Source organism: Phalacrocorax carbo, chromosome 1 (assembly GCF_963921805.1).
Source record: "Phalacrocorax carbo chromosome 1, bPhaCar2.1, whole genome shotgun sequence".
Taxonomy (NCBI): domain Eukaryota; kingdom Metazoa; phylum Chordata; class Aves; order Suliformes; family Phalacrocoracidae; genus Phalacrocorax; species Phalacrocorax carbo.
The window spans coordinates 98,012,096-98,025,917 of record NC_087513.1 but is presented as its reverse complement, the minus strand read 5'-3'; the positions used below and the strand labels follow the sequence as shown (position 1 = coordinate 98,025,917).

The 13,822-nt window shown below is 41.2% G+C and overlaps 1 protein-coding gene across 3 annotated transcripts; it reads right to left on the bottom strand.

Annotated features, from left to right (window-relative positions):
* Nucleotides 1-2,273: 2,273 nt before the first annotated feature.
* On the bottom strand, nucleotides 2,274-13,015 carry C1H3orf52 (chromosome 1 C3orf52 homolog). Of its 3 annotated transcripts, none has more exons than XM_064468448.1 (7): nucleotides 12,803-13,015; nucleotides 11,301-11,518; nucleotides 8,197-8,320; nucleotides 7,499-7,632; nucleotides 6,596-6,666; nucleotides 4,537-4,736; nucleotides 2,274-3,558 (listed from the first exon to the last, which is right to left on the bottom strand). In XM_064468448.1, coding segments are annotated over exons 2-7 (699 nt in total). In that variant the 5' UTR covers nucleotides 11,469-11,518; nucleotides 12,803-13,015; the 3' UTR covers nucleotides 2,274-3,556. The 3 variants fall into 3 exon arrangements, with proteins under 3 accessions (XP_064324518.1, XP_064324507.1, XP_009504988.2); XM_064468437.1 differs by lacking the exon at nucleotides 12,803-13,015 and adding an exon at nucleotides 12,362-12,540 and having other exon boundaries at nucleotides 11,301-11,540; XM_009506693.2 differs by lacking the exon at nucleotides 12,803-13,015 and adding an exon at nucleotides 12,362-12,540.
* Nucleotides 13,016-13,822: the final 807 nt, after the last annotated feature.

Sequence of the window (13,822 nt, the reverse complement as noted above, 5' to 3'; positions counted from 1 at the left end):
CACCACTATTCAGCCTTGCTAATCACCCTACCTCTGCTGTCAGGTCTTCAAACAAACTCCTCTGTCATGTTACTGAGCTTACTCATTAGGAAACATCTGCCAGTCATTTCCACTGACAAAAATCTGCCCATGTGAAGGTGATCACAGAAAGAGACATGGACAGGGTACAGGACTCGACAATTAAACCAGGAGGAATCAGTAACCTGCCATGGTAAGACAATGATACTCTACAGAAAAATAGGTGAAAATACAGAAAAATAGGTGAAAAATAGGTGAAGCACCTGAGGCTGCACATTTTTCTGGAATTTTCCAGTACTTTTGTTTTTTTAAAAAGGGGTCTTACAGAACCACTGATAGACATCTCCAAAATTAATTACACTCCTTGTTATTGGGGTTTTTGTTTGCCTGGGGAGGGGGGTGTTGTTTTTCAAATGAAAGCACAGACCCTGTGTTAGGTGCACTTAGTCTTTTCCAAAGTTTCTCTGGCCTGCTTGATATATGCCGTTATATAATGTAAAATTTAGATGAAAAACTCATTTCTCAAATTGCTCCCCTCCTTTAATGTAATATTACTTATCTTAGAGTGTGGCCTTAATGAAGTTGGAATTAAATAAAAACGCAACAAACTGCATGCAAAACAAAAAGTCCAGCCACTTAGAAGACTATGAAACAGGCAGTAACTGCACACCTCTCAGTAGAAGATTCCCAGGTGTTACCTCCATGACACAATGGTTCCAGCTCGAGTCTCAGGTTTGTCTCTCTGCCGTGCCAGAACCTAACCTCCCCATAGCCCACCGCCCCTCTGCAAGCAGGGATGCAGTGTAAGCACCACACCTAAGTGCTCATGCACTGAAACCAGTTATTCAACAGTTCAGCAGAGCTTGTAAAGTGATTATGTGCCTGTGTTCTTGCTTAAGCATGTTTTTTTCTCCCTCCATTTTTGTAATAAAACAATTTGGAAGAAAATATTGACCAGCTTTCCTGGTTTTACATCTTCCTTTGTATGCGACTGCTGGCTGCAGCCCTGGCTTTACAGTGTATGCCTTTGTGATTCCCACCTGCAGTTTTGGTGCTGGGGGCAGCCCCATGGGTGAATGGTTGCATGCAACAGTGGACAGACACACTGCCAGCCCGGTGCAGGCAGCACTCTGCAGGTACCGCTGCAGTGACAGGCAGCCGAATCTGCCCAAGATTCGTACTGGCTGCTGTGGCTACACAGATGACTGCCTGCCATGGGATTTTAATGGGCTGGTTGTACACTCCACAAGCTGAATTACCAGAACTATCTCTTCCTTTTTATCAGTGTCTCAGTTGCCTCAGTCGTTGGAGTATTACCCACATTCCATCTACTGAAATGAACCTTAGGCGTTCACACAAAAAACCAAACTTGATGAAATAATTTGTTTCCACAATGCTCTGTCCCTAATGCATGAGGTGATAATGTACTTAGTTATTTTCTTTTACATGATCAATTTACCTCAAAGATATAAAACCAGAACCCACTTTTTGTCATTTTTTGACATTTCCTTCAACGAGGGTTCAAAGCTTGACTGGAGGTAGGCTGTAAAGTCGGACACTTTCTGTTGAATATCACAACACCTTGCTAGAACTCCACCTCCTTCTTCCCTGTGAATTGCTGGTATAAAGGTACTGGGGCTGAGGAGGATGGCTAGAAAAAAGAAATAAAAGAATGCTTGGCTCCTTTTTTCTGTTGGTTCTTAATGCGGATAGGGGTATCACCATAAAGAACCATAATCATGGTATTATTTTTCGGTTCTTAGAAACAGAATCAAGATAAAGAAGTGTTTAAGGGCAGGTTCAGTTTTCTTAGTGAATAAGATCAAGCAGCATCTGAAAGGCAAATTATTTCTTTGCTTCTAGTATTTTCATAGCCTGCTGCTTTTGGCACAAACCATACAAACCATGAATTTTATCCTTCCCCAATGTAAGAATCAGAAGGAATATGTCTTCTAGTTGTATGCTGCGTAGAACATGGCATCAAGAGAACTTATGGTTCTCACAGCCAACGCTACATCTTACAAATCAATATGGGGTCAGAATTAGCCACAAATATGAGACCCATGTGGACTACTAATTTGGTCGAGGCTGTTAGCCAAGCCCAGTTAAAACTCAAACAACAACAAAGAGAGGTGTAGGTGTACGGCTCTGTCAGACAGACACTTTGTACAGGTCTTGGCATTTAGAATTCCGATGGTTCCTTTGCAACTCAAACAGCTGAATGACTGGTGCTGCTGCAGAATGAAAACAATCACTTTAAGAGTAAAAATAAATAATTTAATGCACAGTAAAATTGTCAGATTACTCCTTAAATAAACCAGTAATATTAGAAAAAGAGAAACACAATTTCCCATAATAAATTTTGCACGATATAAAAGGTTTCTTAAAATAAATTTGTCTGTCCAACAGTACTAACATTTATACTGGCTATAAACAAATGACAGGAAGCTATACCTCACTAACATGGTAGTGAATCCATTCCGTTCCGCATAAAGTTAATGCTTAATTTTCAATTTTCGTGTTATAGCCACTTACTGGCTGTAACTGTCATGACACGCTGGCCTATATGGTCTGTTTCAGTACCTTCCTCTTGGCATTGGTCCATCTCATCTGATCTCCTGTCAACAAGAAGAACTATTTGCTGCCTTATTAAGGCAAATATCTTGCATCTGCTCATTTTTATCCCCACCGCTGGGACAGGGACTATAATTAAGGGTATAGACTAGTTTCTTCTTGAATTTACAAATGTGGGTCAAGTAGATGTCTATTCATTAATACCAGCAGCTAGTTATTAAAGCACACAGCTATCCTGTGGCATTCAGATGTGTTAGTGAACAAGACACGTTTCTTCCTGATGTTTCTTTCTTCATTTCTATTTCACATTACAGAAGGAAAAAATAAAGCAGATACCACCCTACCCAGGAACACTGTAGGGTGAACAAGGGAATGATGAGAGTTGAAGCTCGCTTAAACTAGTGCGAAGGTCTTGCATGTAATTAAAGAAAATAGAGAAGGTATTTAAGTTTTCAGGCTGTTTTATGAGGAAAGAGCAACGGGAAACATGGAATGTAAGGTTAACAGGGAGAAAAGGTAACTGACATGAGCATGGGTGGAAGTGAGCGTTAAGGATGTAGTTGTGCAGATAATTTTGGATAAACCAAAAGAAGAAGAAAGGAGCCATATGCAAGACTGCTTTCAAAGCTTGTGCAGGGAATCCAGATTGGATCGTTAGGAAAGGAAAAGCAGAAGTTTCAAAGTCAGCAGAGCATGCATCAGACAAGACGTGATTTTCACGGGAGTGAAACGGGTTATTGAGACATCAGGACAACATAAAGAAGGAGGTAGCGGTGTTTTAGGAGTACAACACTGTTATAAATATACCACATTTTCCAGTTACAATAATGCATCATGGACAATATTTACAGGACGTCTTTGGAAGTGTTTCTACTTAATGAATAGCTCCCTGCCCTGGGATTAGATTAGGTGGGAGAAGCCCATCTCTTCTAGGTGGTGAGGAAGATGAGTCTTTCCATCATTTCTCTGAAAGTTAAAACAGTACATTATTAAAATTAAAATGAAACCCTAGTTAGATATTTCAGCACATTCTTTCCTCTCTCTTTTTCATTGCATTTTCTATTAAACCTGTCAATGTATAAGGACAAAATGATACTGGGAATTGGAACTCATGGCTTGTTGCTCTCTTGCCCCTTGATAAAAGTACCAAGAAAAATCAGTTTGAGTTAATCACACATCTCACTTAGGTACACTATACGGTGATGTGTTAGCCTAGGATTATTCTGAAAGCATGTAGGTGTGGCTCAGTAAGTTGGGGATGAGGGGAAGCAGCTCCATGCATTGTTTTCAGTAAAGCTGCAAAGCTCATAGGACTTTTATACTGACATTTCAATCAAGACAAATCTAAATGCATTGGAATCACTACCTAGTTACTGGGAGTCACTGGAATCGTTACCTAGAAAAACTGGAAGGATGAACAATTGGTTCCTTTAAAAGGTACCTCTGTGAATAATAAATTTTGCCAAAAAACTCTGAAAAGACAAAAATCAGGAGGTTTTTTTCATACCTGATTGTGAAAAAAAATCATTTATCCTGTTTTACTTGGATTAAAATTTGTTTTATAGACATTCAAAGATGAATATACAATAAGGAGAAACATTTTAAAATATTTGTCTCCCCATTATGGTACACACACACATGAGGAGACTTTCTTTGTACACCTAAAATGTAAGATGAGATCTGAGAAGTTTGGTTGGAGTCTGTAGTTAACCAGTCTCATTACTAGTCCCTTTCTCATCAGAGGACCAAACAGTGAATCCTATGTTATAAGCCAGGTATAGCAAGACTTTCTTGAATATGGTATATTTTACTTTTTTTAAAATACTGTTGTGCAAAATATATTTACTAACAAATCTCAACATCTTTCCATAAAAATTTCCCTCCTTTCAAGTAAATACTTCTGCTCTTTGTAAAGAAACAGTCTCTGTAATGTAAAATACTTACATGTTAATGTGAGAGAATTTGGGTCAAGCTTTAACCTGTTGCATTCAGATGTCCCAGGATTAGAAGTATCATCTTCATCATAAATATTTTGACGTAAAACATTCCTTATAAAATCTGGGTTCATTGTGTTTTCCATAAAGCCCTCTGTTGATGGTGGTACAGAAAACTCTAGCTGATAAAATACAGTGGAGCTTTCATTACTGAAAAACAAAGTCAGGTATGAATGCCTTCAAGTCCCCACTGGATCTTTTGTTTTTTGAGAAGACTGACTTTTTGTATCAGTGTTGGCACGGAATTTTTTAAACTTGTTCTAAAGAAAAGCGTTATAAAAGAAAACTGCCATCAAAGATTCCAGTTTCCTCTTCCCCCTGCTTTCTCAGAGCAGCTCTTGACATTAAGAGAAACTGGACACATGCCTGAAGCCAACCTGAGACGTGCTTTCAAATGCACAAATGGCAATGGGACATGTGCCCTAATGGGGTGAAGTTTTCAGGACCTGTGCTTCACAAGTACATAACGATAAGAGGTGCTGAGATATCTCATGCATAGGTTAGCTGAGAACCTGCAGAGAGCTTTGCTCTGCTGATAGCAGTACCTGGGGCCACCCAGCTGTGCTCCTAACTCAGCTCTGGAGTGGATTACACAAAACACCAAACTGAGGTCCACCTCTGGAGATTTCAGTGTTTGCGGTCTACCAAATACACCGACTACAATTTGACAGTTACATTTTGTACTCACAGAATTTAAAATACCAAAAAAGTAGTTGGATGGAGGAAAAGAAAAGGAGACACAGACAGAGAGAGAGAGACACACACACTAAGAGGCAGGGAGAGGCACAGAGAGAGATATCAATCAGCTAGTCAATACATATGCAGAACTACAGCTTTGTACCTGATGGTCTAAATCACAATTTTAACCTGTAAGGTTGAGGAGCTACAGCTCACTCACTGAACAGAGCCAGGATGCCCAAGGCTGGCAGTGCAGGGGAGCACATTCCCCAAAGTGTCCTCAGGACTGCCCCTTGCCATAGACCAAGGGGGCTCTTCCTCTGTCCTTGCTCTCTCAAGGGCCTTGGGACTTTGCAAATCTATTTCCCTTTTTTTTCTCCTGTGTTTCTAATCCCTTTTGCAACAGTACTTTTTCAGAAGTCCTTGGGGAAGTTCTCTGACCGCCTTCTCTTGCCTCTCTGCTATCTCTCCATGGCAGGACCATGCTACAGCTGATCTTTTCAGTCCCACTTTTCCCTCTGCTGCTCAGCCTCCTTCCTGTTGTAAATCTGTAGTATCTCCATAGGTCAAAACTTTACAGTCTCAAACACAGTAAACTCCTTCGCCTCCCTCCGGTGCCAGTTTCTGCCAAGAGTAATATCCACCCTCTGTTCCAGCTTGAAGCTTTCTGTTGCCTCTGCAAGGCAGGCCTGGATGTTTTTTCCCCTTCCTCCTCTGACTCCACCTGTGGTGGCTGAGCTTCTTTATATGTAAGCATCTCCCACCCAGGCTAGCCTAGCTTCCACTCTGCCACCTGCTCCTGTTCCACCAGTCTCTCCAACATGCTGCTGCTTTGAAATTTGCTCCTGTTGTCCAAAGTAAAGTGAGGGGGAAAAGTGGTCCAAACAAACCAGCAATACAATATTACTCTTTTGGCTCTCAAGACTTGTATGTCCCTGTTGCATTCAGCTCTTTTGGGAACAAAACAGTTCGCCCCTCCCCATAGACCCTGTTTTATTTATTTAAGGCTATTTAAGCCATGTCAGTCTCAAATGGTTCCAGCAGCTAATTTTAAAGATCCTGGAATATGTTTATTAAGGGCTGCACTTAAAACCAAAGACAATAGAGGTGATACTTAACAGCAACAAAACATTACTGTCATTATACAGTATTAGCAGCACTTGCCATTTACACCAGAGGATTCTTTGAGTAGTTTTCACTACCTATACATGTAACTTTCCCCCAGACAACCTATTTTTCATAGATTTAAATGGGCTGCATATTTATTTAGGCACATGTATGTCTCTTCAAAAGCCTGGAATTCGCAGATTTTAGTGATAGAAACTGCTTACCTGAAATAAACCACCTGAGCTGACCTAAAGTAGCGTCCTAGAGCTGGAGATGAACTGTAGACATCTGTTAACTTGGAGAGAAAAAGGAGAAAAAAAGAAAAAGTATTTCTTCTATTCACTCTCTTTTTTCCCCATAAAAGAAAATACGTTGGATCACTCTTATGGGTGTTTTAAGGGGCATAAATACAGGTGATGACAGTCAAATATCGCAAGTATCTGCCCTGGAAAATGTACACAATCCCTGTAAGCTTCACAGACAAGTTAATCTGTGTGTTGGAGTGATTACTATATTACCTTAACACAATGGAGGCATTGAGTATGTGCTCATGTTGCCATGTGCAATTTATGTTGTTTGGCTTGGGTTTTTCTTAGTAACAAAAAGCCCTTCTACTCCTGCTTGGTAAAGGGAAGGGTCTCTCTACGGAGACTCCCTTTCCACAGTAGGTCTAAATCAGATGGCTCATTGGAAATGGCAGCTATAAACCCAGGCTGTCATCTTGTATGTGCAGAAGAATGCAATACACAGGGTTTTTAGCTATCACTGGGTTTAGATGACCTTCACAGGCCTTTCCTAGCCTAAATTATTCAATGATTCCATGAAAAAGGTGAAGACTATATCCCAACCATTACTCAAATTTGGGGGAACAAAAAATCAGGTTTTTTTTTTTTTTTTTAAATCAATATAGGCTGCTCATGTGCTTAAAAGCAGACAATTCTTTTTTCTAGATCAGGGCTTAAAATTATACTATTAAATTATACTAGAAAAAGTACAACTCAGATTTTTTTGTGGACTTGCAAATGACTGAGTTGCTACCCAGAGAAACAGAAACTTCCTAAAAAGGAAAACACTGAATTTTTGTGACAAGCAGAATCAGCTTTGCCAAGAACCAAATCAACACGTACCCTTTTAGTAATCTCTTCAGAGAAAAGGTGTGGGAGGCCACACATTAACTCCAATGTTCCTGAGAAATTGCGACAATTTCCACTATTTCGCAGTGCATCAGGATCCCAATAGTCATCCTCATCTGTGTAAACATCTAATATTCAAAAGGAGGTGGAAAGGGGAGAAAGAAGATCCAGTTAGTAGAAGTATGGAAAAAACCCCTCAGCTTTCTCCAGGGTGGCTTCCTCACAAATTCCCTAGGTAATGACTGACTGGGAATGACAGAAAGAAAGTGCAAGTCACCTGAAGAAAAGTGACAGCACATGGAGGTCAGTCACCCACCCCCACTGGTGAAAGTCAGCCGCTTTGGGAGCCTGACAGGCACTGACACAACACAAGGGGACATAAGTGATCCATTGCACTCACTGCAATGTTACAAGCATCACACTTCCATCCTCATCCCCAACTCTGTTCTTGTAACATTTTCTCACTGAGCTACAAACTGGAATTGCCATCTGATCAGGATACAAGTTGCTTGCTACCTGCAAAAATAAAAGTGTTCACATCTACTACTCAGCACACCACCCTCTGCAGTCAGCGTGCCAGTCCCTTCAGCAGTTTACAAGAGTTTAAAGGATTGTCGTGTTCAATTTGTATTATGTTAGATTGTACATATTGCACAATCTATTAGACGATGAACCAAGAGTGAGATACTTACTAGAATAAAGAATTAGGCTGATGAGAATGACCAGGAAGAATACTAGAAAAATTGTAGTTATAACCATCCATAGTTTACACTTCCAGAAGACTACATTCCCACATGATTTCCAGTGATCGCTCTCCTAGTTACAAAAGGAAGGGGCGTGTTGATTAATGAAATAAGGCAGGAAAAAATATTTAAGCAATTCTCTACTGTAACACTTAGAAACAAAAACCCCACATAAATGGAAGTGTCTCATTGGTAAGCAATGCCCTATACCAGGGGTTCCCAACCTCAAGTACTGCTGCAGGTGGGAACGTAGACCTTCAGAAGGTGAAGGATGTTCACAGGCAGGCTATTACTTGAAAGAGACATATCATCCCCCTTTTGTGCTGAATTTCCAATTCCTGAAGTGCCCATAAAGCTAAAGTGCTACAAATGTGCTTTCATCGCCTCCAATTTTTTTTAAATTACATAGATCTGATTCACATGTTCCACAAGCTGTCCTTTTAATGTTTGCCATCTCTCCCAACTAAATAATTTGGAGGAATTTCCCAAATCATTCACCTCTGCTACATTGATGATATCAGTCTGCATGGCTCCTGGATGCCAGCACCCAAAGCAAGTGGACTGCTATCCGTTAGATTCTATTGCATTAGCGAATACTGTAAAATAATTGAGACTTTTACAATTTACTCCCTTTTTCTTCAGAAGATTGGAAACTTGAAGACTATTTAGTACAGTTAACAAAAAGTTTATTACAAATCTCACCTGTTCTAGGAGATCACAAGGAAACTCTCTTCAAAGAAATTGTGCATGTGTGCCCATTCATATAGGAGAGAAAGGAGAGAAAGGACAATACCTGCCTTTCATTTATTTTGTAATAAGATTTAAGACCATGACAGAACTTAGCGTTTTATAAGTTACCCCAGCAGCACTAATATTTAAAAAATAAAAACTTAAGTGATGTAACAAAACAAATGAAAAACCTCCAACTGTTTTCTTCCATAGCCAGAAGACTGAAGGAAGGGCATGAATGGAGAAGAAAGTAGACTCTGCTGCCTCTTTAATTCCTCCTCCTCCTCCGCCTCCCCCTCCCCATCCACCGTAAACCCAGCTGTAAACTCCATGTCCTTTTTGACTTCAGTACCAGGTAAGGAAAAGCACATGCTGTGGGTTGTCTGGGCCACACACATGCAGGTTGGCAGGAACTAGTTGCTGGCTGGAGGCGCTAACCCGCATTACCTTCCTTTACTTTTTGAACTTTCTAAGAACCCAACATAATAGAAAGCCTTTCACTGAATTTAACTGACATCCACCAGCTGGCTTAAATCTTCTTTGGGCGTGGCAGATGAACACGGGGAGAAAACACACCCACAGAAAGATCTTACAAGAGTCATTTCTCCAGGAGAGGGGCAGGGAAAGGGAAAGTGCTCTTTGCAGACACCCCTGCAGCACACAGAAATTTGCTTTGGTGGAGAATGGAGGACAAAGGCTGAATATGGTTTCACTTAAAGCATGCTTTAAGTGAATAATTTGTAATAATATTTACATATATTTTTAAATTTTATTTTTAAAATGTATTTGAAAAAAGAAGCTTCAATTTAATACTTGATGTTGGTATATTATTTTGTACCTGAAAAAAGAAAAAAATCCCAGGGACTACTGCCTAGAGTACAACTATGAAATCAGACATAGTAATATCAGTTGAGACAGACAGTTATCAAGCCCAGGTTTCGATTGAGCCACATATTTTGGGCATTACAGAAGTGTAAATCTTAATAATGCACAGCAAACTGGCTTGATCTCAAGCAAACGTTCGGCTCCCCGACTATCCCTTACCAGCTGGGCCAACACCCTCTGGACATTGTCCATACCCATTGCAAGACTGCTGGGAGGGAGCAGCAGCAGGGAAAATCTCTCCCTGGTAGGCAGGGCAGTTCTGATTAATCTGCCACCTGAGCAGGAGGCAGAGCATGGTAATTTTCCAGCAGTCGCTATAGGATAGGAAGCCAACTGCCAGAATCAGCAGAAACAGAGCCCAAATGAAAATTCAGTTCTGGGAAGGGGAAGGCTAAACAGAAACCTCAGGGTAAAGTTTCTCAAGCTAGCCAAGCGGATCTAAGCTCACACTTGCCTCTCCTCCACCCTCTCTCCTGTTCCTCTTTGCACCTCCCTAGAATTTGTCTGGCCCTACAGCAAGCTGTTTCAGCTTACCAGAGCAGAGGAGAAGTAACTGCCCCCCAGTATAGTAGAGTAAATGGTGGTTTTGCCTAGCCGGTGGAATGAAGCAGCCCACGGGGATGATCAGTGGGGCAGTTGCTGTTGCTCAGCCAGGAGCAGGAAAGGAGGGGAGGCATGACTAATACAGGCGAGCTCTCGGGAGGGCTCAGCACTCCCTACAGAAAAGTAGGAAACTTTTAAACGCTGCCACAGATATTCCCTCTGCTCTTGAGTAAGTAATGAAAAACATTGTACAAAGGTCACCTGTGAGTAAATATTACTCCTCTGCCAGTATTAGTCTGTTCCATAGCTTTAAGCTAAATGCTGGGAGCTACCTCCCTCAGGACTCACATGCTGGTCTTAACTGAGGCTTTGGAACACTCTGTTCATACAAATTCATAATTGTTAGCAACTGCAAATTACTCAGAGATAAAAAGAGAGAGAATCCAGCATGGTCTGTTGCAGGACAGCCCTTTCTTGTTTTGGCAATGGTGTTTTCTGATTAATTTGTTCTGAAAGAAAGCCTGTTTTTAATATGGGTTTCAACTTCCCTCCTTTCTGGTTTTGAGTCCAATTCCACTGACAGCACATGAAAAAAGAAAGCAAAACTCAGAGTACTAATTACAATTTCATTTCCTAGGTTCACAAACAGCCAAGCACCAAGGAAGAAAAAAACCAAAAGCTTAGAATCCTACTCGATATTAGAATATTTCTCTGAGAAGAAGAAGAAAAGAAATATGTTTAACAGGTTTTTAGCCTCTACTTTCAAGTGAATAACCTTTCCTTCTCCCTGAAATGACAAACTAAACCACCCTTACAAGATGTTCCTGCAAAGTGTCATTTCTCTGTGTGGTATTTTCCCCAACAGTAAGCATCAAAAGAGCAAGTGAAAATCCTACCTTTCTTGTTTCCGTATTTAGAGGCTTGTCACGGTCAACCTCACTTTCCTCCACATTACTTTCTTGTAATTCAATAGTCTCATGCTCCTGAGCAGAGCTTTGCTTTTTCATAGCTTCTCTCTCTGCACGAGGACTTCTATCTCTGAAGCAAGCACGGAGGCAACTCATTTCCTTCTGGTTTCAGCAGCAGTTATGGTCAGTAGCAGTTCTGGTTGAGGCTGGAGACGGTAACAGTGAGAGCTGGAATAGTTTTCACAGGAGTGATCTCAGAACACTGATAAATAAGGGGAATTCCTTGAAAGGACAAATAATGTCGCCTGCACTAGCGACAAGAGAAATGGGAGGTGGGGGAAGTATCGATTTGCCTAGTCGCCAAAACTACAGCCCTCAGCTGTGCAATACTAGGTTTTCCAGTTTGTCTGCCTTACTGTACCAGCCCTTGACAGGCACAAGCAGGTGACTAAACCTTCAGCAATGTTGTCATTTGCTGAGGCAATTTTGAAAGGGACCAAATTGCTTTCCCTGCTTCTGTCAGCTGAAACAATAAAATACTATTCCTGTTATCCAAACAGATGTGGTTCTGAACTGCATAAGCAGAGTAAAGGATCACATAGCTCATGGATCGGTTAGGCTGTGAAAGGAACCTATAATATCCATCAACACTTCCAGTTTTAGTCTCCCTGTACAGTCAGTAAAGCAATTAATGCTACTGACCTTTGCGCAGTGAATTGTCCTCTCTCTAGCTGTTACGTAGCATTAAAAAAACATATTTAGTGCTAAAGATCCATTTATGTCTATTCACATACATTCCAACCTAAACATGAGAAGCCACTTCCACGTAAAAAACCAAAAGGATGACTCTGAAGAGAAGAGGAAGGTGGCCTTCAATTTCAACCTGTGCTCTACAGGGCATACTTTTATGAAGCAAATCATTGTGTGAGTTGAGATCTGGTCTGCAGTAGCTTTCCACATGAACTCTCCTGTGCTAGAGTCACTCATTACAACTTACAGCAGTCAGGGTCTGATTCCTCCCCCCACTGCCCCAGTATCCTCCATCCTACCTCCTCTCACTTCTCGTGTTCTGACTCCATGCTCGTGTGCCTCCTTCTTCCGCAGAGAGCACCTCTCTCCCCTCCAGATCGAAAGGGTGGGGCAGGCAGCTGTTTACTGCACTCTTGCTCACTCTCTTGTCCCAGCACAGAGAGGCTTGTGCATTAAGAGGAAAGCAAAGCCTCTTTCTCAAACTCCCTCCCCCTTGCTGGCTGAGCATCCACTCACAGCACTGCTCCTTCTTTTTCCTGTCAAATGCTGAGGATGTTTTTCCTGTCCCCAGATTTTCCCATTCTGCAACTCATCTGGCTACTGAAGCCTGGAGCATTCCCTGGGGGTTTCAGATTCCTGATGTCATGTCACAGCCATCCAGGCAAAGGTACTCCATCAAGCTGAGCGCATGGCTTGGTTTCATTCAGTGAATAAAAAGAAACACAAATTGCATTCCCCACCTTTTGGTTCTGGAGAATCCTTAAAACTCCGGAGAACTGAGGATGAAGCTGAGCAGTCGTCAAGATCAAAATGTGTGTCTGGATCCACAAGATTTTACCTGGGGCATCTTCACTAGAAAAAGCCTTTACCTATTGCTTCTCAGCACTCCTGCTGGATATGCCCTTAATTTATTTAATTTCCATTCACAGTAAAAGATGTCATTCACAGTAAAAGATCTTACTTTCCTACTGAATTGTCTGAAACCAAGCCAGTTTTTCAAAGCCAAATGAGTTAATGATTATGGATCTCACCCTGCAAAAGCCAAAGTCCTTTTATTTACCTCTGCGAAGGAGCTCCTTACAAAGTCTCAAATTTCTTTCATCTGATTGATCCGACTGCCACATTTGGTACCTTTCTTGCATACCAAGTAACTGACTGTTCTGATGCATGGAGCTGAGAACCTCGCAGAGAAAACGGGAAGTCGAGAACTGATCTGAACATTCTGGCCTAGGCTTTTATCTAAAACAGAACAGCAGGAAAACAGTTTTCTTCTGTAGTGAAGACATCTCTGGTTTCAATATAAGGAAAAGAAACTTGTGCCCTTAAAAGAGCACTTCAGTAAAATGGGTAGGTTAGGTTCAGCTTTACAAAAAGAGGAAACTCTAAGGTAGAAATGTAGTTCTAATTGCACCTGGGAATTAGAGTTTCAGAGCCACAATCAAATGAATAAAACATAGCCACTTGCATTTTTAGCACATGTTTATTAAAAAGGAAGATGTGGATGACTGACTAGCCTTCAAAGATACTAAACCCCCTAAAATGTAGGCTTTGAATATAGCTTATGTAGGAAGTTTGACACAAGTATCACGGAGCTGGGGGGAACGCCCAACACTAACGCAAGAAAGGAAGGAAAAGCAGTATCAGTGTTTGTTAGACACAGGAATCTCAATGCATGCAGATTTACAGTGCTAGCTCATCCCAGTGTTTTCCCCACATGCTGCCAAGGTGGGTCTAAAAAGGTCACATATTTATGTGCTGTA